This window comes from Mirounga angustirostris, unplaced genomic scaffold (genome assembly GCF_029215605.1).
Source record: "Mirounga angustirostris isolate CCGP_5_RB_7025 unplaced genomic scaffold, mMirAng1.0.hap1 SCAF_1, whole genome shotgun sequence".
In the NCBI taxonomy this organism is placed as follows: domain Eukaryota; kingdom Metazoa; phylum Chordata; class Mammalia; order Carnivora; family Phocidae; genus Mirounga; species Mirounga angustirostris.
In genome coordinates this window covers 145,351,632-145,374,286 of record NW_026991709.1, presented here as the reverse complement: position 1 = coordinate 145,374,286, position 22,655 = coordinate 145,351,632, and the positions used below count along the sequence as shown (strand labels likewise).

General features: G+C 49.1%; 1 protein-coding gene across 1 annotated transcript in view; it reads right to left on the bottom strand.

The window, feature by feature from the left end:
* Positions 1-22,655, bottom strand: part of CCDC13 (coiled-coil domain containing 13) — a 59,584-nt gene that overhangs the window by 29,851 nt on the left and 7,078 nt on the right. Inside the window, exons 2-6 of the mRNA XM_045903952.3 lie at positions 12,925-13,151; positions 10,755-10,903; positions 6,682-6,824; positions 5,006-5,095; positions 596-712 (exon numbers count right to left, since the gene is read on the bottom strand). Of these exons, the coding sequence (XP_045759908.1) occupies positions 596-712; positions 5,006-5,095; positions 6,682-6,824; positions 10,755-10,903; positions 12,925-13,145 (720 nt within the window). The 5' untranslated portion in view covers positions 13,146-13,151. The remainder of the gene's footprint in view (positions 1-595; positions 713-5,005; positions 5,096-6,681; positions 6,825-10,754; positions 10,904-12,924; positions 13,152-22,655) is intronic.

Genomic DNA, 22,655 nt, shown 5'->3' with positions numbered 1-22,655 from the left:
CGAGTCTCTGGTGCTTGTTTCCACAATAGAACACTGTTTTGGAAATCTTGGCTAGTCTGAGTGGTTCCAGCCGGGAAGACAAATGCCAGAGAATTCACTATGTAAATAAAAATAAATAATGAACCAGCTGGGCCTGCATCCCAAGTCTGAGTATTTTCCTTTGAAAAGGGCCTTTAATACACAAACAACCTATTCATTTTCTAATATTACAGACAGCAAAGGGCAGGAGGCAAGTCTTGGCAGGCTTCCAAGTCCAAGGTGGCTTATTAAGGAGAGATCTACTAGGATCTACTAGGGTGCATGGAGCACAAGCAGTCTACAGGACTCTCCCTGAGTAGAGGGCACTGCCCTCCTCTGTCCGGGGGGGTGGGGGGGGGGAAGGCACCACAAGGGCCCCTCAGGCAGCCAGCAACCCCATTCACCAATGGTCTGTAGGAAGGGCTGACAGAAGGAAGTTACCGGATCCGGAGCCTGCCCCAGAGCATGATGCTCACGGGGCCAAGCACTTGCTGCTCCTGAATGGAACCCATTGTCCTGGCCATGCTCTTCCCAATCCCAGCCAGATAAGAACCCCTGACCCCTGGCTCTGGAATACCTTCTGGGCCATCCGGAGCTCCTGCTTCACAGACTGGATCTGGTTGCGGAGGTCACTCATCTTCAGGTTTGTGGCCGTCAGCCTGTCCTGCAAGACCTTCACCTCTGGGGTCTCTGGCTAGTTGGGCAGGAGAGAGGAGAGAGCGGTCACTTGTTGCCGAAATCATAACGATAATCGTGACTCCGTTCAGCCAGGGCTGTGCCAGGCACCACGCTATGTGCTCCACGTGCAGCAACTCACTGATTCGTCACGAACTTCTGGCGGGGGGGGGGCGGGGGTTCTCTTGTCAGCCCCTTCCAGATGCAAAGCAGAGGCTGGTGGAGGGGGACTCCCCTTGGCTTGAGGCGGGGGGACCTGGCTGGGAAAGGTGGAGCAGGGACATGAATCCTGGCAACCCACCTCGGGGGCCTAAGCCCTTTGCTCAGAGCACTGCACAGCCAGGGATGCAGGCGGTGGCCACAGAGGGGGAGCCCCAGGAGGAGGCCTGCAGGCTCCACACCATCCAGACACTTCCTAGGCATGGGCACTCTCTGCTGAGCTCTGGAGGCTGCCACCGCAGCTAAACCATCTCCACTCAGAATAAAGAGGGGCTAGGGACACCTGGGTGGCTCAGTCGGTTGAGCGTCTGCCTTCGGCTCAGGTCATGATCCCAGGGTCCTGGGATCGAGCTCTGCATTGGGCTCCCTGCTCAGTGGGAAGCCTGCTTCTCCCTCTCCCACACCCCCTGCTTGTGTTCCCTCTCTCGCTGTGTCTCTGTCAAATAAATAAATAAAATCTTAAAAAAAAAAAAAGAATAAAGAGGGGGTTAGTTCCATCACAGAAGGCAACCCCCAACGACCCTCCTAACTCAGGGCCTCCTTCTGAAACCATCAGCTTATTCCTTGAGCTCCCTTTCTTGGCAATGAGCTCACTCAACAGAAACAAGGACCCAGTTTCACCGCCAAATGCTCCATTTCCGTGGCTTGAAGAACTGCCTCAACCACAAAAACTCTGCCTGCTGGAACTCTTAGCAGTGTCTTTTTTTGTTGTTGTTTAATAATGTTTGACTTAAACTACTTGGATGTAAATTTTTCTCAAATGTGCCATCTATTTCTCAGTCTTCAGGAGAAGTTTCTGAGGCTCACAGAAGGTTGGCATTAAAGGGATGCCTTCTGTCAGAATCTGCCCCAGACAGCATCCCTCATACGCACCTCCTCTCAACACTCACAGGCCCCTGGGCACTGGTGTTAATATACCCCTATTTTTACAGATGAGGAAGCCAGGTTTGGAAAGGGGAGTCATTGCCTGCATTAAGGCAATGTAAGTGATGAAAATAAGGCCCAGGGAGGGGGGGTAAGTTGCCATAGGGCACACAGCATGTTGGGGGTGACACAAGTCAGATTAGAAGAAGCCCGGTCCTTCCCCTGCCCTAGCTGATTCTCCCACTGGAAGCTGTTTCCGGCACCCAGGCATCACGGGTGGGCTGAGCATCCCATCAGGCCATGATGCCAAGACCGTCTGCTCCTGCCCGACAGACCAGGTGGGCTGCACTTCTGGGAAGCCGGGCAGGTGCTGCAGTGGCTTTCTGAGCTGTCTTCAGGAGGCACACACAGAATCTCCTGGGGACACTGGCACGGAAGGCAGGTCCACAGAGACTGGGTCTGGGAAGTTCCCCGGTCCCCAGAGGTTGTGGACAGCCCAGGTGAAAACCACTGGGGAAGGAAACGGGAACCGGACACACAGTCCAAGAAGTCTGACCCCATCTGGTTTCCTCATTTATGGAATGGGTAAAGAATCCTTCTCTGTCCTGCTTCTTCACAGCACCACCATGAGGCTAAACAGCATACCCAATGTGAACAGAGTATAAACTGGGAACTTATATAAAACACAAATGTATCTTTAAAAAAAAGTGTGTGTGTGCATGTGTGTGTGTGTGTCCTTCCCCCTGTCTGGCGTCTTGCCATTCCTTCTCCCTGCTGTTGGATGCCTGTCCTCCCTCAGCTAAGGGGCTAACTCTGCACGTGTCCAGGCTAAGAAGCAACATCCCCTGCCTGTTGGGTCTTGGGTGCATGAGGCCCGCAGGCCCTGACAGGTGGTGGTGCAGGGGCTGTGTTTATGAGCGTCCCACGTGACGGCCGTGACCCTGCTCAAAGCCTGGGAAGAGCACGCATCCGGGACCGGATCTATAACGCAGGCAATGACTCCCCTCTCCACGCCTGGCTTCCTCATCTGTAAAAATAGGGGTATATTAACACCAGTGCCCAGGGGGCCTGTGAGTGTTGAGAGGAGGTGCGTATGAAGGATGCTGTTTGGGGCAGATTCTGACAGGGCAATGCCCGAGGGGGGCGCCTAGCCTGGCCTGGGGTAGCTGGCAAAGGGGGCTGAGGGCTAGCCAGTGCCGTCCACTTCTCGGTCTTCTGCTCTGCCAAGCCCCCAGTCCTCTCCTCCTGGACATGGGGCCAACCCCACGTCGCTGCCATCTCAGAGCTGCTTCTGCCCAGAGCGAAATTCCACAGGCTTTGTGGGGGACTTGAGGAGGGGCCTAACCCTCCCCTTCCCTGGGCCATTTTCTTTGAGGGACTAAATGAAACGCAGTCCAAGGGGAACAGACGATGCCAATGCTCTCGCAGCACAGCCTCTGGGAGCCCCACCGACCGTGCCGAGTGGAGACAGGGCATTCAGCTCCACTCCGGAATGCGCTTTGGCGCCTGGGGCCAGAGCATGCCGTGAGCGCAGGCCTCTGAAGTGTGGTTCAGGCTTGGGCTACCCTGAATGGTGTAGTGAGGGGGAAGGCTGCTTTTGTTCTCTCTCCGATCCCAAGTGCCCTGGAAAACGCACGGTACTGCTGAACAGAGGCTTACTGCCCATTACCCGCTCTTCTGGCAGAAGCCTACCAGCAAAGCTGAGTGCCCCAGCTCCAGCCGCCAGTCAAGGCCGCCCTCCGTGAGTCACCCCACCCTAGCCTTGTTTGGCTTATATTCCCCGTCCCCCCTCTCCCCCCTGCAGGCCCTGGGCTGCGGGCAAACACTGTCCAGCCCACACGCAGCTAGCAAACAGAATAGGAATACTTAGTGCTGCCCGGCCTCTCAGCCTCGGCTTGTACTTTCTGCTGGAGGGCCCTCCCCCATCCCCCTTTCTCCAGCAAGGCCCACCTCAGGACCCCCTCCTCCAGCCCACCTCCTAGCTGCCTCACAGGGAGGGTGTGCTCTCTCTGTGAACTCTGAGGCCCTGGGGCTCTTTCTGAAGGCCCTGTCCCCCTCTTTCCTTCGGTGTGGCTACTCATCTCCCCTCCTGGGCTCTTCTGTGGACAGAGGCCCTGTCTTTGATTCCCTGTTTCACAGGGCTCAGAAAATCCTATCACGCTCAACAAGTGACTGAACAAGCAGCCTCCCATTAATGGCAGCCTAGTCAGGGACATGGCAATGCTCAGTGTTCTGGATAAACCGGGAGCAGCTTATCAGTGTCCCCTGGAGCCAGGAAAGGTCCTACAGAACAGCCCCTGCCAAGGGCAGAGCCCCTCTATCACCTCCCCAGCAATGAGACAGGGTTACACAAGACTAGCCTTCACCCCACTAGGTTCGCCCCCCTGGAGCCCTAGGAAACTATCACTATAGACTGAGGGCTGAATTCTCCCCAAGTCAGGCATGAGGTGGCTTGACCCTGAGTTGTAGGCAAAGGGAGGTGGAGCTAGAAAAGGAGCACTGAACAGGGAGTCCTAAGGCTTGACTCCCTCTATTTCCAAGAACACCCCTGGGGAGGCCTCCTGGGTTGTTTTTAAGACTCTGAGGCTACTTATCATCTGGCATGGGCCCCATGCCCCTCCCTGGTAGCCCACAGGGTCAGACTGCCTTCCTTTCGTGAAGCCACAATCCTCATTTCCTGGGTTCCAGGCCCTACTCACTGGCTGAGTAGAATGGAATCTGGGGAACAAGCTGCATTCCCAATAGTCACTTTGACTTTGTAGATTTGGAGTTCCACAAAAGGAAGACTTCTCACTATATGAAATGTACCCCCACCCCCAACAGGGCTCTCTTGGGCAGGAGTGAGCTCCTTGTCCCTGGGGAAAGTAAGGGGCTGGATGTCTCCCCAGTGAGGATGCTGTAAAGGATGCAGCTGGGCTGACAGTTGGAGGCCAGTTGGACCAGGCCTTCCCCGCTGGTCCTGAAATTCTAGGGTTCCAGGGTCATCCAGCCCTTCCTGTTCTCCCTCTCTGGGGACTGAATCAGAGTTAGACTTTCACTGGCCTCCACTGGGGCATTCCTGGCTTCAGGCCACAGACTTGGCTATTGTTCCCTGATGACCACGCTGAGGATGCTGCACTGGTGGGCTTGGCATAGCAATGGGGTGGACCCTGGACGGAGGTGCCTACACTCCTATAGACGACAGGAGGCCCAGGCCCACAGACTCCCCAGCACAGACTAGAATTCATACCAAGGCTCTGTCTCCCATCTGAGCCCTCGACGCTTTGGCTCCCGCATCGGTGGCTGCCTTGGCTGGTAGCCTGGCCAGGGTCGCCTGCAGCTGAAAAGCAAACCTTGCACTTAATATTGGATTCTGCTTGGCAACTGTGGTACCTGAGTGTGGTGCTCATGCCGCCGTGGTTACTGATCTCACTGGTTCACCTTCCAGCTCACTTTAGGACCATTAACGGAAGAACACTCCCCTACAAACTGCTCTGCGGTGGGAGAGGGTTTGATCGATGGTCTGCCCCACTCCCCAGTCACATACTAGGATTCACTAACAGCTTCATACATAATACTGTAGCCGTGGTCTGTATCTTGGAGCTCTGTCCACAATCTGGGAGGAGTTGCATAAAGGGATAATGGACTTCATGTGGTAGATAAGAAGACAGGGTCAGAGATGCTAAGAAACCTGCCACATGGGCTCATGGCCTGGAGCCAAGCCTAGTGTTTCACACAGACAGCCAACTGCCCCTTTAAAGCTTTCCTGATTGTTCACACAAAGACCAGACCATGTCTGATAAGGCCGGGGTGGCCTGCCCTCCCACCTCTCTGACCTCATCTTCCTCTACTCTTGGCCACCTGGGTTTCCTCTAAGACCTTCTTCCCCACTCAGGACCTTGGCGCCTGCTGGGCCCTCTGCATGGGGGCCCGTCCCCCATCTTTCCCAGTGTGGCCCCTTCCCACCCTCCAGGGACCCACTGTGAGCGCCCCCTCCTCTAAGAGGTGCTGGGTTTGCCCCTGAGGAGGGCAAGGCCCATGCCTATTTCGCTCCCCCAACAGGGCCTGGCACAGAGCCTGAGGTGCTTCTCAAACCATGTGTTATAGAATAAAGAAGTTCTAATTCAATGGCCAGCATAACATCTGGGGAGGCCTGCAGATGGCAACAGAATTGAAATAGCAATGCAGCCCCACCACAGGCTGCGTGACCCGAGAAAGCCCCCTACCCTCTTCACGCTCCAGCTTCTTCAGCCATATAAGGGAGCTACATAGGTCCTCTCTAGCCTGTGGATTCCATCCCAGCCCCGAAGGGACCATGAAGTGCTCGGGCTGTGTCCTTGCAAGACTAGGGGTCTGTGACTAGCTGTGGGAGGGCAGGGGGGCAGCAGAAAGAGGAAGATGGGCAAGAATGAGACCAGCTGCTGGAGTGCTCCTGGCTCTAGCTTCACACTAGCAAGGATCCCTGTTAATGTAGGTAACGAACGTTTATCTAGTGCTTGCTACATGCCAGGCACAGGTCGAAACGTTTTACACTGTTACGTCTCTTGATGGTCAGAAAAACCTTAGGGTGAGTACTGTTATTACTGCTATGTGTCAGATGGAGGAAACTGAGGCACAGCGCATTTATAACCTACTCGAGGTCACAAAGCAGGTCAGTGATGGAGCTGAGATTCACACCCAGGTCAGGCTCCGGATCTGTGTCCTAACCACTCTGATGGCTGCCTCCCCGTGCGCTGTGTCCCCCTTGCTTCCTGACACACTTTCCCCCCTCTCAGGACATGACAAAGACTGAGGAACTCTTTGCAAACACTGACCCACAAGCCCTTCAGAAGGACCCAAAGCATCTAAGTGTGACTCCCTCTCTGGAGGAGTGGCCCAGGGTCCTGGGAGTCCCTTCTAGAGGCAGGAATGACCAGGGCCCCTCACTTCCTGCTCCAGCTCCTGGACACGATTGCTCAGCTGCTTCACTCTGCTTTTCGCGCCCTCTGACTCTGCCGTCAGCACCCGGTTCTTTTTGGACAGCTCAATGATTTTGGTGGCAATCACATCCCCGGCCACACCGGCTGTGCCTACGATGGAGGAAAACAGCGAGGTCAGGGAAACACACAGGCCCGCACATCAAACTCATGCCACACTACCAATGGCCCCGGGGTTTTAAGAGCTAGAACCCTCCTGAAAGGGCAGAGGCTCAGGGGAGTGACTGCATACCTGGGAACCCTGAAACCCAACTCCAGTGAGTAGAAATGCAGCCACTCTGCAAAGTGTAAATTTTATTTCTATGGGATATAAGTTTATTGCCCCAATTCTTCATGCCCTCCTCAGTGACAGGGTTACACATCCACACCTTAGGCTCTATGACTCTGCTGTGCCCTCCAGCCAATAGGTACCCTCTCAACCCTTCTATGCCTGCCTGACTCTGGCTCAGCCAATGACTTGTTTGGCCAATGGGTTGTTAGCAGATAAGGCACAGGTAGAGGCTTGCAAAGCACTTGGGTAGTTAACCCCCCCTCTTTTCACTTGTGCCAACTCCACAAGAACACAGCCAGGCCCGCTGGCTGGTCCCAGGAAGAGGAAGAGACATGTGGAACAAGGCTGAACTGCCCTAGCCGGGCCTGGTCTAGATCTGCTGAGCCCCAATTAACCCCAGATGTTTGATGCTTCCTGCTGAACGCTGCTGACATTATGTGCTGGTTTCTTATACAGAGTTTTGTGGTGACATCTAGTCAGTACAAACGCACGCATCCATCTGTAAATATTTACTGGGCTTCACCAAATATTGGGCATTCTCTGTACTAGGGATTTAACGGTGAATAAAAAAGACTTCTGGAGTTTATATTGTAGCTGGGGAGACAGATAATAAAAAACAAATAAATATGGGGTGCCTGGGTGGCTCAGATGGTTAAGCGTCTGCCTTCGGCTCAGGTCATGATCCCAGCGTCCTGGGATTGAGTCCCGCGTCGGGCTCCCTGCTCAGAAGGGAGCCTGCTTCTCCCTCTGCCTCTCTCTCTCTGTCTCTTATGAATAAATAAAATCTTTAAAAAACAACAACAACAACAAAACAAATAAATATGTATTCCAATGATCGGGAGGACTACATGCTATGAAATAAAGCGAAGTTGAGCAAGAGGGTGAGAGGGATGGGTGATGCTATTTTAAATGGAGTGGTCAGGAAAGGCCTGTCTGAGGAGGTCCATGTGAACAGAGACCTGGATGAATGGAGTGAGGGGTCAAGCCATCAAGAAGAGTGTTCTCAACTAGGAAGAGTATTCTAAGAAGAGGACACAGCAAGTGCAAAGGTCCAGAGGCAGGCATATGTTTGGAGTATCTGAGGACCATCTGGCAGGCAGAGTAGCTGGAACACAGTGGGCAAGGGCAGGAGGCTGGGGAAGAGGTAGCTGGAAGGGTGTGAATGTGGGAGGTTGAATGGTATGGGGCTGTGCAGATAGCTGGCAATGGGAGCTAGCCCGCTTGGCTACTGACTGACTGGGTGGCGTTAGAACCCCCGGCCCAGCTGTGCAACAGCAGATCTGGTCAGAGGGTCTGGAGGTTCTCTGAATGCTTCTGACACTCCAGCAATGGGTAACTGGCAGAGACACCTCCCTAGGCCTGCTTTTTAATACGACCATCATGAGCCTCAGAACAGCCTGAGAGTGACAACTGGTGGAAGGTAAACAAGGATGCCTGATGGTCTTCAGAGCGACTCAGCCTGGGCTTGCTGCTGCTGGCCTGGCCGGGCACTGAGTATGGCAACTAGGGCAGCTGCCCTTGGCCACCTCCTAGCTGCTGAAGAGGCCAGGCATGCTTCAAGAGAAAGGGCTCAGAACATGGGGAGGGAAACCCGACCTACAAGTACACGGGGCCCAGCAGTGAGTTTTCTGGGTTATGTTTTCCTTCCAGGACTCAAAAATCCCAGAACTAGACATCATGAAGAGGTCCAAGAGAGGCCCTCTCTAGTCTATTTTTTCTTAAAAGATTTTTATTTCTTTATTTCAGAGAGTAAGAGAGAGAGAGCACAAGCTGGGGAGACAGGCAGAGGGAGAGGGAGAAGCAGGCTCCCCACTGAGCAGAGAGCCAGACGTGGGGCTCGAATCCAGGACCCTGAGATCACGACCTGAGCCGAAGGCAGATGCTTAACTGACTAAGCCACCCAGGCGCCCCTAGGCCCTCTCTAGTCTAAAGGGCAGGAAGGGGGACTCAGAGAAAACAAAAAAATCTTCTTCCTCTTTTTTTTTTTTTTGCTTTCCCAAACCCTACTCTTGAAGCTGCAACCCCATGGTAAGGGGGCAGCAGTGAATGGACAAGCACAAAAATGCTAAATATGTGGGTAAATATAATAGACTCTTTTTGTCTCCTTAGGCTCTTTATGTGTCATGATTGAGAGCAAATATTATAACATTGTCTGTTGGGATTTTCAATATACAGAGATCTAACACATATAAAAGCTGCACTGTATGAGGGAGGGCAAAGGGACCGATAGCGTGGTAGTTCCTTCATTCCGCTTGAAGTGGGAAAATGCTAATTCTAAGTAGACTGTGAAAAGTTATGTATTTTGTGATCACCTGAGCAATCACTAAAAACTCATACAAAGAAATAGTTTTGTTTTTTTTTTAAAAAAAAAACAACAGAATTAAAGCAATCACTAAAAATCCAGCCAAAGGAAAACCAGTCCATCAGTTGTCAGCAGCCCATCACTTGTGGCCTGGTCTAAAAACATGCACCAGGCCCGTCAGACTTTTCTCTTCCAAACTTGATGCTGGAAGTCAGAAATGGGGACTGCACAGCGAGGACTGGACTCAAGAGGTCTTGAGCAAGAGTTAGGCAATCAGATGAGGCCATGAGCAGGCTGGCAGAGATGACAAGAGAGAGCATGGGACAGGCTGGGCAAGGGGGAGGGGCCCCCGGGTCCCCAGTCTCCAGGGGTGAGGAAGCATCTCCTGCTTCCCCCTGTAGCTCATTGGCTTCTCTACAGCCCTGCCGAAGGGCAAGCTGCCCCTCCTCATCTGAACCCGAGCCAGGCTGGGTGTGTTTCTATGTCTCCCAAGTCCTTTTCCTCAGTGCAGTTTTCGTTTTAGACAGAAAAGGCCCAAAGAATGGAGGGAGACACAATAGGCTACCGAGGGCCTTTAGGATACCAAGTTCCCTTTGCTTTTTCATTCAGTTTTGGTGCTTTGCATGCACCGAACCTTAAAGAGACTGGCTCTCAAAGGCGGGGAGGGACGCTCTGGCAGATGCCGGCTGTGGCCCGCTGTTATCTGTGATCAGTTACACCAATTTTCTGGTTTAGTCAGCTACCTGGGAATTGCTCAATGGGTTTATGTGGAACAGAGGACAGTCAGCGCCAACGTCCCCACCAGATCTTCAGGGCCAAGGTCTAGCTCATAACCACAGAGCCAATGTCCAGCCCACACCCACAGAGCTAAGGTCATCTCCAGGCCCATAGGCCAATGTCCCTACCAACAGAGCCAAAGTCCAGCCCAGACCTCAAGGGCCAAGCCCCATTCTAGACCCTACTGGGTCCTAGGAAATCCCCTTAGAACAGCTACCTTCCCTGTCCCATCCACTTTTCTGGAGTGCTGTGGAGTAAATGCCAGTAAAGTCCACTGGGGCTTTTTCACATCCATAATATAATGTCTGAGCCTGAGCAGCAAGATCAAATGGACCCTGCTGGCCCACGACATGCAGCTAGCATCCATGGAGAACCCCCGTTGTGAGTCCTAGCTGGGCCATCAACACTGCCCAGAAGGCCTGCAGACTGTCCCTGCTGTTCATGTGCTCCCATTTCCTGGTACGCTGGCCTCCTTGGCCAGCTCTCTTCCTCCACCCGCTCCTTCATTTCCAGGACTCATCTGGACAAGACTGACCACAGTTGACCCTTGGCACTCTCTCTTGAGCACCTGCCCTCTGGAACCTGCTGTTTGCCCTGCCCAGGGGGCTCCACAGAGGCTGGGCCAGCTACCAGGACTTCCAGGCAGGGACTGTGGCGGCCATGCTGGAGCTACCTGTGAAGGCAAATCTGTCCTCTTCTATTTTCTTTTTGAGATGTTTGATTTCAAAGTCCCTTTCCTTCAGCAGCTTGTACAATCGCCCATTTTCATCCACCGTCTCCCTGAGCTGTTCTCGAAGGTGTGCAATCTCATCTTCAAGCATCCTGTAAGGGCGAAGGCAGAGTTACAGGGACCGATGATGGGCGGGAGTCAGGTCTCCCCCGCCCAGGTGTGTTGTATCTGGTCGGACACTAGGTGGTGGTAAGGACTGGTCTGTACGAAATAGAAAAATGTCAATGAGCAGATTTTAACACACTGTTCTCAAAACTGAGTGTGCACACACACACACACGAAAGGAGAGAAAATGTTTGAATAACATTGTTTACTGTGGATTTAAGAGAGGGCTATATAACTGACTGCCCCTCTCCAAGAATTCATACTCCGTCAAGCATCCATGGAATATGGATAAAAATGTATTATATTATAGGCCACAAAGGCAATCTTGGCAAATTCCACATAGTGGAAATCATTCAGGCCATTTTCTTTAATGGCAATTGACTAAAATTAGAAATCATTAGTAAAAAAATGTGGCAAAAATTAAGATAAAAAACAAACCCCAAAACCCATTGTCTGAGACTAAAAAAAAAACAAAAACAAAAACAAAAACCACTCTCCTAAATTATATATGGGTTGAGAAGAAATTGTAATGTGTATTATGAAGCATTTAGAACAGAATGACTGCAGCAGCAATATACATCAAAGCTTGTGACATACACCTAAAGTGATACTCAGAAGGACATTGATAGTCAGAACTGCATATATGTATATATACACACGTATTAGAAGACCAAATAGGAATTGCCTAAGTCTTAAGGCTAGGCCTCTAGGTTTCAGGTAACCCTGACAGAAAATCAGAGCAGGTTGTTGGTTTTGTTTATTATAAGTCGTCTTGCCAGGCTCTCTTCAGCACTTTAAAACATGAGAAACATGTGACTGATGGGCCTGTGATCACTTCTACTGTGAGGCACGGAATGGGCTCCCTAGGGACAGGTGTGCGGGGAAGCAAGAAAATTACAGAAGTTAGAGGGAACAGTAATTATTATGCAACAGCTGATATTGTCATTATCATTGTTATTATTATTATTATCATTAAGTAGGCTCCATACTCAGCATGGAGCCCAACGAAGCGCTTGAACTCACAACCCCGAAATCAAGACCTGAGCCGAAATCAAGAGTTGGACACTTAACCAACTGAGCTACCCAGGGGCCCCTGATATTATCATTAGTGTTGTTATTCTACCAATGGCGCAAGTCTCCACCAATTCCAGTTTCTCTGATTTGGGGAAAGATCACCGGGAAATGGGTCTGGGATTAACTTAGAGCTAATATTTAGGAGCCATAGGAACTTTTTCAATTACTGAGCAACCTGTATGTTTTTCCCAGTTAGCATTTTTTAGTAGAATATTTTGAAAATTGAGAAACCATAAAAGGTAGAACCCGAAAATGGAGAAGATAGATTCTGGGCCAAACCAGAAGCAAAGAGACAACTCAACAACTATTGTGGTTTCTTTCTTTTCTTTTCTTTTTTTTATTAGCAGAGAATTTTGTATCAACATAGCCTTCTGCTTCTAACAGCAAGTATAAATCAACATGCATCTGTGATATTGTTGAATTTAGAGCAAAATGAGAAGATTCTGGACTCCTTTCAACCTTTTCACCATGGAAGAACCAAGGAACCCACCAAGAGCTTCTTTACACAGGTATGTTTATGGGTTGTTATGTGTCAGGAAAGGGAAATTGGCATAGGAGAATGATCCCAGATGAGAATTTGGAGCAATGATCATTTATGAACCATCAGAGTTAGCCAACCAGCTCCTCAGAAACCCAAACACAATTTTCATGAACGGGAGACTGAATAAGAAAATTCAAGTGAATAAACTACACCCTGATGAGCTTCAAATTTTCCATTTGACTTTAAATTATTTTTAAATACAGTTTATACCAATATATCCATAGGAGCACAGATCTATCAGACCCAAGTGTGACAACCTGTGTCAAAACTTCTGTGGCTCAACTTGTAAACACACATCTGGTCAACCTGATTGCCCACTGGTCTGTGATCAGTTCGCCCCCTCCCTCCTTACCTCCCTCCAGTGCTCCTGGGAGAGTTCAAACTTGCATTTACCTCTGCTCAAAGCTGTTTTTCGAGTTTTGATCCCCAGGTTGGAGAAGGCTGAGGCCATCGGAAATCTCCAAGGGCTCTTTTTGGTCATCAACTTTGATTTTGAGGCTCAGTTCCTTTTCCTTCTGTTTCTCCATCTGCTTCTGTAACCTTTTGTGCTGCATCTCCTGCATGGCCTTGAACTGGAGACGTAAGGTGTCCTGTGCACCTTCATCTGCTGCCATCTTGCCCTAGGAGTAGGAAAAGAAGCAAACCCCACCAAGTACACATTTCTCGAGAGTACTCAGCACAAAATCAGCTCTGTCTACAGCCTCCAAGTCTGGAGGACCCAGCTTAGCCTTGTGGTGTCCATATAGAAGCTCAGAAGACCCACCCTCCCCTCAAATCCCCTAAAAGCCAAATCTGAGCTGAGCATCCTCCCCAGCCCTGAATGTGCCACCAGACTGCAAAGGCATCAGAATACTCCCCAGTGCTGAGACTCAACACTGCCCTCCTTTCTGTCTCTAAAAACAGTGGCTCTCAACTCTGGCTGGATATTAGACTCTCCTAGGAGCCCCTAAAATATAACAAAGCTTGGGCACAACATCCTTGGACCAATTAAATCTCAATTTCTGGGAGTGGGGTCCAGACATCATTACTTTTTAAAAATTAAGTATAATTTATACATGGTAAAGTACATAAATCCTGAGTGTACAGCTCAATGAATCTTAACATAAGTATACATCCCTGTGGTGACCACCCAGATCAAGGTATAGGGTACTTCCTGTCCCCCAGCAGGGCTATCTTGTGCCCTTTCCAGGCAGGTGTCCCCCCTCCCCCAAGTAACCACTATTCTGACCTCTGCCATTAAAGATGAGTTTTGCTTTCTTTTTAATCAGCTCTATTGAAGTATAATGCATTGACACTAAAATATGCCATTTTATGTGTGAAAACTAGTCTTGACAAATACATATAGTTGTGTAAACCACCACCACCATCGCTGTAGAACATTTCTTTCACACCAAAAAAGTTCCTCTGTGCCCCTCTGCAGTCAGTCTCCCTGCCAGTCCCAATCCCAGGCAAACTCCAGTCTGCTTTTGGTCACTTATGGTTTTGCCTTTTCTAGAATTTCATATAATTGGAATCATATGGTAGGTAGTCTGTGGTTTGTTTTTGTTTTGTTCTGTGTTTTGTTTTGCTGTTTGTGTGTGTGGGTGTGTGTGTGTGCTTAGTACTACTTTCTAGAGATTCATCCGTGTTGTTGCATGCATCATTAGTTCATTCCTATTTATGGTTGGGTAGTACCCCACTGGGTAGATATATCACAGTTTGCTCACACACTCACCTGTTATTGGGCACTTGAACTCTTTCCATTGTCAGCTATTATGAATAAAGCTGCTATGAACATTCATATACAAGAAAGTCTTTGTGTGAACATATGTTCTTTTTTATTTCCCTTGGGTAATACATAGAAGTGGAAATGCCAGGTTAGGTGGTAAACTTATGTTAGCTTTATAAGAAACTGCTAACTTGTTTCCTAGAGTGACTGTAACATTTTCCATTCCCACCAGCAGTGTATGAGAGTTCCAGTTGCTCCACATCTTTGCCAGCATTTAGTATAGTCAGTCTCAATTTTAGTCTTTCTAGTGGGTATGTAGTAGTATCTCAGTGTGCTTTCAATGTGCATTTCCCTGACATCAAATTATATTGAGCATCTTTTCATGGGCTTACTGGCCATTTGCATATCTTCTTTTGTGATCTGTCTATTTATATTTTTTTGCCCAGTTTTAAATTGTGTTATGTGCTTACATTCTGGGTGGTTTTGTTTACTTTTGAACTCCAGATAAACAGAATATAATAGAGCATGAACACTGGAATTTTTAAATGGTCCCCACATGATTTTAAAGCGTAGCAAGTGTTAAGCACCCCTACCTTAAACCAAACCGAAGTCACATCATCCACCCACCATCCAACTAGTCATAAATCTTGTTGATTCTCCATAAATGTCTTCACATCTGCCCCCATATTTCTGGCACCACTGATACCACTCTCACTATCATGCTCATGGCAACCTCAGGGCCTTTGCACTTGTGGTTCTCTCTCCCTGGAATGTTCTCCCACCCCTCCACCAGCCAACGTCCACTTTACTCACTTCTCTCAAATGTCACCTTATCAGAGAGGCCTCTGCACTCTTCTCTTGTAGAAAGTTTTCTTACTCTCACTCCCCACACTCCTTATTCTGTGGTACCTTCCTCCACAGCACTTGGCTTTACCTGACACACTGTATGTTTGTTGATTGCTTCTCTCCCTGTCTGCCAGCCCAACAATGGCAGGCACTGTGTGATGTTCACTGTTGGGCCCTCAGTGCCTAGAATGGGGCCTGGTGTGTAGCAGGCATGAAATGAGTATTTGGTGAACTAATGATGGATGGTTCTGTCCCCAGGACTGCTCAGCAGGTCCCTACTGCCCTGGCTGTCCTCTCCCTCTTCCCACCTTACTTGTAGTCCAGCCTGCATTGGCCAAGGGACTACTTTCTTTAAAACACAACTCTGAGCCTGACACGCCCAGCACCAAAGAGCCTCACTAGATGCCGGTTAGCCACAAAACCAAGTCCGGTGGCATTAAAGGCTTTGGGGGATTAAGCCTCTGTTTCTCCTTCCAGCCTATTGTCCTCTCTAGTGTCCCCTTGCTCCTCTATCTCTCCATCTCCCCCTCCTCTGACTTAAACCTTGCTGGTTCCCCCAGGCCCGGCCTAAGTAGCACATCCTTTCCTGACCCTCTAGGAAGAACATCCTCCCTGCATCTACACCTCTCCACTGTACTTATCCCCACCTTGTCCACAGGGGTGGTCCCAGAGCCCATACCGAGGGCTTCTTAAACCTGTCTCAGTATTGAATCTCTAGGGATACAATCTACAAGTACTAATGTCTAGGCCCCAGTCCTGGAGGATTCAATCTAATAAGTCTGGGTGGAGACCAGGCATGGGGCTGTGTTAGCACTGCCCAGGTGGCTGGGGTGCGCTGAGGCCTGAGCCTGCAGTCCGACCTTGAGCCTGTTGCAGTAAAAGAGGCGCTGGCGTTACCTTGGAATTCCTTACCAGGTAGCCCGGCCCATAAGAGGAACTATGCAGTAAAGAATTAACTCATCATGTCTGGGTTGTCCACACCCTGCCTATTCCAAAGAAAGGTTTGACCCTTGACCTGCTCCTAGGAGGTAACCTCTAAGTCTTTGGTATATCCTGCCTGACAACAATGCCCTTCTTTACCTGGGGGACTTGGGCCACTCCAGATGGTCTATGCTAACTAGCAATGTGATTTTATGATGGGGGCCTTGGGCCACGCCATGTATCAGCTTGATCTCTAAAGAGGTGGGAGATTGAATGACTAAGGTCAGCCATGCAGGCAGTCAGCCATGCCTGTGTGACTGACCCACAGTAAAAACCCTGGTCCCCAAGGCTTGGGTGAGCTTCCCTGGCTGCCAATGTTCATGCATATTGCTGAAGCAAGCACTGTTCCTGAGGCTCCACTGGGAGAGGACAACTGGAACCTTGTGCCTTGTGTCTCCTGGACTCTGCCCAATGTGCCTTTCTCCTTTGTTGATTTTAATCTGTACCCTTTTGTCATAACTATATAACAGCTTTTCTGAGTCCTGCGAGTGCTTCTATCAAATTGTGGAAACAGGATAGTCTTGGGGACTCTCAAACTACAGGAACCCCTGGACACCTCTGCTGAATGTGTGGCAGCCGTAGATAAGTCTCCACTCAGACTTCATTGAACAAGCAGACAAACAAACAAAAGGGTTTTTATTGGGGGTCAGTCACAGAGGCATGGCTGACTGCCGGCGTGGTTGACCTTAGTCATTCCATTTCCCAACCCATCTTTTGGGACACCCAGGGATATAATGTAACTTAACAACTGGACTCAATGTTATAAACAGGCAAATCAGACTTTTTCTGTAAAGGGCCAGATAGTAAACATTTTAGGCTTTGTGGGCCATATGGTTTCTGTTGTAAGTACTGTGCTCTGCTGTTGTAGTAGAAAGTAGCACTAGATAAGCCGGAAATGAGTGGGTGTGGCTGTGTTCCGATAAAACTTTATTGCAAAAACAGGCAGTGAGCTGGATTTGGGCTTTGGGGCCTTAGCTTGCCAACCCAGTTTAGGGGAATTTCACCTGAAAAAGTGTCTAGAGATTGAAGAAAACCCTATTGAGCCTATTATTTGAAAATGTAACTAAAGAGTTTAAAAATCAGTTTATCCTGTGATTCCCTATTTCTGTAGATTGTAAGCAGGGACAATCATATACTTCATTTTCTAAACTGGGTCACCTTGGAGAGTGAAAGGGAGCGCTATTAATAATCATTCTGTGTCAACAGCAACTTGGAGGCTGTGCCTAGGATATACAGCAGCAGTGCCCACCCTGCTGTGTTCTGGAACCACCTGGGGAGCTTTAAAGATACTGGTGCCTGGGTCCCACACTCAGGGATTCTGAGGTCACTGGTCAGGGAGCAGCCTGGGTGTTGGACATGCTGGTCTGGGCTACTGTACAAGTAGACTGGCCCAAGTTGAGATAGCACCAAGGGTTCAGGGTGAACTTGGCTCTGTGTGAGTCTAGAGTGTTTCTAGACCTCTTTGGGTCTCAATCCCTCTTCATTGAGCAGGAGATGATGACAGGGAGGCCACAGATATTCTGTGAGGGACAAATGCAAAGCAGGGGGGGTATGTGTGTGTGTGTCAAGATACTTTGTCAGCTATGCATTGGTAGGAACAAAATACTATTTTTTCCCCCTTCCTGGTGGTCTCTCCTGGGAACTCCCTTCCTCCTCATCTTGCCCCACACCCAGATGCTTCCTGTCCTTCACAGTGATGCTTATGACCCATCAGCAGAAAGCCTTCCTTGGCTGCTGGGCCTGCAGTGACTCAGCCCCATGACATGGCAGCCTCTAGCCTCCACAGCCACTCTTTCACATCATAAGGTCACCTCTTCTGCACCTTATCTCCTGCCTACTCACCCCAGTATCCTCCTAGTGCCTCCCCATCTCTCTGGCTGCCTGATTCCCATCTTAGCTCCCAGGTCTTGTCTTGGTACCTCTAATCTATACCACATATGACCATCTGGGACATTTCTAAAACCAGATCTAAGTGGCTCCGACCTCTCCAAGACCCTGTCAGGACTCATGGAGGCCACTCTGGCTGGCCCGAAGGTGGTGTCCATCCCACATTTTTATTTAACTTTCACAGAATGCTCTATGAGGATTTGAATTTGTTGCCAACATTCAAAGATCTGTAGATTTCAATTAAATCCAGATTTTTTTCAAAAGTTCTTTTTCAAAAGTTTACAGGTCTGGCCATGCTGGGTCCATAGCCCCGCATGAATAGCAGTTGCTGGGCAGAAGGAGTTCCCTCTGGGCAGGCTATGCTCTTCCCACTCAACACCACCCCTACCACTCTCAGATGCTGCAGCCAGCACATCAGCTTCCTGGTATCACTGCTCATAAATGCTGTTCTTTCTCTTACACCTGCTGGATTCACCCACTTTCGTTTCCCATCAGCCCCAGCAGATGTTTGGGTTTGTGACTCCTTGAGCATTAGGCTCAAGCCTGGAGGCATCTCAGAGGCTTGCTTCAGCTGCTCTACCTTCCTAGGATGCCTTCCTCCCAGGCTTTCCCCCCCGACCCTTTCTCCTTCCCATAAACTCCTGTTTAGCCTTTAGGATTCCCCTAGGGGTACTCTGTGGACTCCTAGAATCCCCTGGGCGTCCCTTAACTTACTCAATGTATTATAATTATCTATGACTTTGTTTCTATTCCTTCCTTTTACTAAGAGGACTCTTAAGGGCAGAGGTCTTATGCCTTATTTTTTAATTCTCAGCATCTTGCCGAGAATGGGCCTTCAATTATTTGTAGAACTGTCATTGAATGAGTGTAGCAGGTGCTCAAGGATGTAGGGGAAAAAAATGAATGAAAGATACAGAGGACAAACTGATGGTTGCCAGAGAGAAGGGGGTGGGGGATGGGCAAAATGGGTGAAGGGGAGTGGGAGGTACAGACTTCTAGTTATGGAATGAATAAGTCACGGGATGAAAGGTACAGCACAGGGAATGTAGTCAATGATACTGTAACAGCATTGTATGGTGACAGATGGGGGCTACACTTACTGTGGTGAGCACAGCATAACGTATAGATTTGTCCAATCACTATATTGTACACCTGAAACTAACATAACATTGTGTCAACTACAATTTTAAAAAAAAAACTTAAAAAATGAATGACTGAGGGGCGCCTGGGTGGCTCAGTCGGTTAAGCGTCTGCCTTTGGCTCGGGTCATGATCCCAGGGTCCTGGGATTGAGCCCCGCGTCAGGCTCCCTGCTCAGTGGAGAGTCTGCTTCTCCCTCTCCCTCTGCCTGCCTCTCTGCCTACTTGTGCTCTCTATCTCTGTCAAATAAATAAATAAAAATCTTTAAAAAAAAAAAAAAAGAATGACTGAGTAAATAAATAAACAAAGAGTAACATGTAAAGCCTTTTGCTATTTCTGATGTGCACTTGAAGTCACTGGGGAACAGGTACTTCTCGGATGCACACTGTTTCCTGGGCAAATTAATATCTGTGCTTCAGTTTCCCCATCTGTAAAATGGGATGATAACCATTATATACTCCACAGGGGGGCTGTCAGGAGTAAATGAGGGAATGCATGGCAAGTGTGTGCTACGGCTCCTGGCACAGAAGCTCTCCTGACAGTTTAGCTCTTATTCTCCTTCTCCTCATACGAAATGGGGTGTCCTCCACCCAGCCCAGCCTGTGGGAGACAGACAGCATGTCTGCACTGACAGGGCACCTTTGGGCTGCATCAGCCCCCAGGCCATTAGCACCCACTCTGTGCTAAGCCGGCAACTAGTGGAGATTTGGATGTCGTTGGTCTGGGCTGTGGCCTGGGCATCTATTTTCATTTATTTTTTAGTTTATTTATTTATGTTTTGCATCTGTCTATTTTTCAAGTTTCCCAGGTGAGTCTAAAGATGAGCTAGGCCTGAGAATGAGGGGAGGTAAGTGGTCTGAGAAGCTGGGGAGACCTGCAGGAGAGGCAGCACCCCAGTCAGCTTGAAGCTGAGTGCTGAAGAAACTGGCTTAGGGTGGGGAAAAGGGGTGCCAGGAGTGGTGGGGCAGAGGGCTGTCCTGCCAGAAGAAGAGCATTTGCAGAGAGAATGTGATGAGTGTGCGGAACTGAGAAAGGCTCAGAATGGCCAGAGGGCAGGGCAAAGGTTTGGGGAGGGACTGGAAAGAAGGCCTTATCTGGCCCAAGTAAGGAGCCTAAACTTCATCCTGAGGATGCTGGGGATGTTCAGAGGGCACAGACAGGATCAAACTTGCATTTTGTGAAGCTGAAGGCAAAGGAGCCTACCTGGGAGGATGTTTCCTGAAAGGAACATGGTCCCGAATCAAGGCTGTGGCAGTGGGGATGGAGAATGGGGAATAGGAATGGTGCCATATGGAAGAGATGGGGGGAAAGGGTGCAGCCTAGAAGGAGAGGATGAGTCTAGCGGGTTTGGGTTTGAGTGGCTGGGGAGATGGTGGGTCCAGGCAGAAGAATTTTCCAAGCTGCAGGCAAGCCTGGTGCTGGGCACTGCTGAGTTTGAGACTCCCTAGGCTTTCCACATGGAGACGCTGGGTGGGTCTGCAGCTCAGAAGAGCAACCTGAGCTGGAGCCTCAGGAGTCCAAGACTGGGGTATAGACAAAATACAGTGGGGAGAAGGTGAGCAGGAGGCTGGGAAGGAGGTGGGAGAGAAGGAAGGGGACAACAGAGGAAGAAGAGATGGCCAGGAGCAGATAGAGGTGAGCAGACATTACCAGGTAGGGATGGGGACAGACTGGTGAGTCTGAGCAAAGAAGAGGCAGGGTGGACTGATCAGGGCAGAGGCTGTGGGGGCTGGAAGCTGTAGTTAGGGGCAGCTGAAGGGGGATGTCAGGGACCTCCTGAGATGGGCCCCAGGCCACATTCTTCCTCCTCTTCCTAAACAACTTAATTACAAATCAAGGTAGACGCTTGACCAAAGACAACATGGATCTCAGTTGGGGATGCTGATTCCCATGAAGCAGAAAGGAAAACTTGTACTTTATAAAAGCAAATAACAATAATGCCAAAGCTAAATTTTTCAAAAACACCTCTTGGCCCTCCCTAATTCCTGACTAGTTCATGACAATGTGGTTGGTATACATTAAAAACAGGAGCAAAGATATGCCTGTTCTTTATATTTTGGGAAGTCCAGATGAAAGAATGGAAGACTTTCTGTCACCTTCTACCTACCCTCAAGGTAGAAACTGTTACATTAATCTCTGAATCTTGTCTCTGCAGTATAAGCCAGCATGGGTATGCAGTGGGTGCTAAATTAACATGTGTGCCATGAATGAATAAAGGAAGCACAGCAGCAATTTTGGCCTTAGAGCAAACAGCACTCAGGACACTCAACTTGATTTCATTTGGTCCTGTAGAACATGGATTAAAGATCACTCAGCAAATATGTATTGGCATTGCACAGAGAGCTATCAATGGATCTCTTCTTATGGAACTTATAGTCTGGTGGAGGAGCCAGACATTGATCAAATGATCATATTAAAAAGCATAAAACGATCACTGGGATGTTCTGAAGGAGATACATAGGGTTGAGAGTCTCTATCAGGGAGTTTGACATAGTCTGGGGAATCCAGGACAGCAATCCCGAGGAAGTGAGCTGAGACTTGAGGTATGTGTAAGAGTTAAGTAGAAGAGGAGCATTTGGGCTAAAAGGACAGCATGTGTGAAGGTTCTGTGGCAAAATGAAAAATGGCAAGGCCTCTAATGATCAGTGCCTTCGACTCCCCCCACCCCAGCACATCTAATCCATCAGCAAATTCTCTTGGTCTACATTCAAAATATACCCAGAACCTGAGCACTTCCCACCTCCTGATCCTTATTGTAGCCTCCTAATTCCTGTCCCTACATCTGCCCTTGCCCCCAAACCCATGGTCTCTTTTCAACACATTGGCCAGAGTAACCCTGTTAATACATAGGTCAGACCATGCCCACCTCAGCATAAAAATAGGGCCCGGTGTAATCTGGTCCCTCTGCCAACCCATCTTTCATTATCAAGGATGCATCAAACTCACAGACTTTTCTGCTGGCTGTTCCTCTGCTGGAATGTTCTTCCCAAGATACTTATATTTAGTTCCAGGATTTTTGTTGTTGTTGTTGATTCTTTGGGATTTTCTACACAGACAATCAGGTTGTCTGAGAACAAGACAGTTTTATTTCTTCCTTTCCAACCTGTAATGGTTACTTTTCCTCTCCCACTCCAGACAGGTAGACAGGTGTCTATTCAAAGGGCATTTTCTCAGGGATACCTTCCCTGCCCACCCTACCTAATACTGCATTCCCTTCCCCTGCTTCCATCCCCTGAAATCCCTCTCCCCTGCCCACATTTATTTTTCTCCATCACGCTTTTCACCATCTGATATACAGAACATTTTACTTATTTATCATCTATGTTCTCCAACTAGTATGTAAGCTACCCGAGAGAGCACATTTTAATCTATTTTGTTCATTGTTGTATTGCAAACCTGCAACAGTATTTGGCACACAGTAGGTGCTCAGTAAATATTTCTGGAAAAGTGAATGAATTTGGCCTTTCTTAGTCCAACCATCTTTGGTAACCAGCTGTATCTGTGAACATGCTATTTATAAGTAATTGTAACAAGTGCTTAGACAAGCATTCTTTTAAAATCCA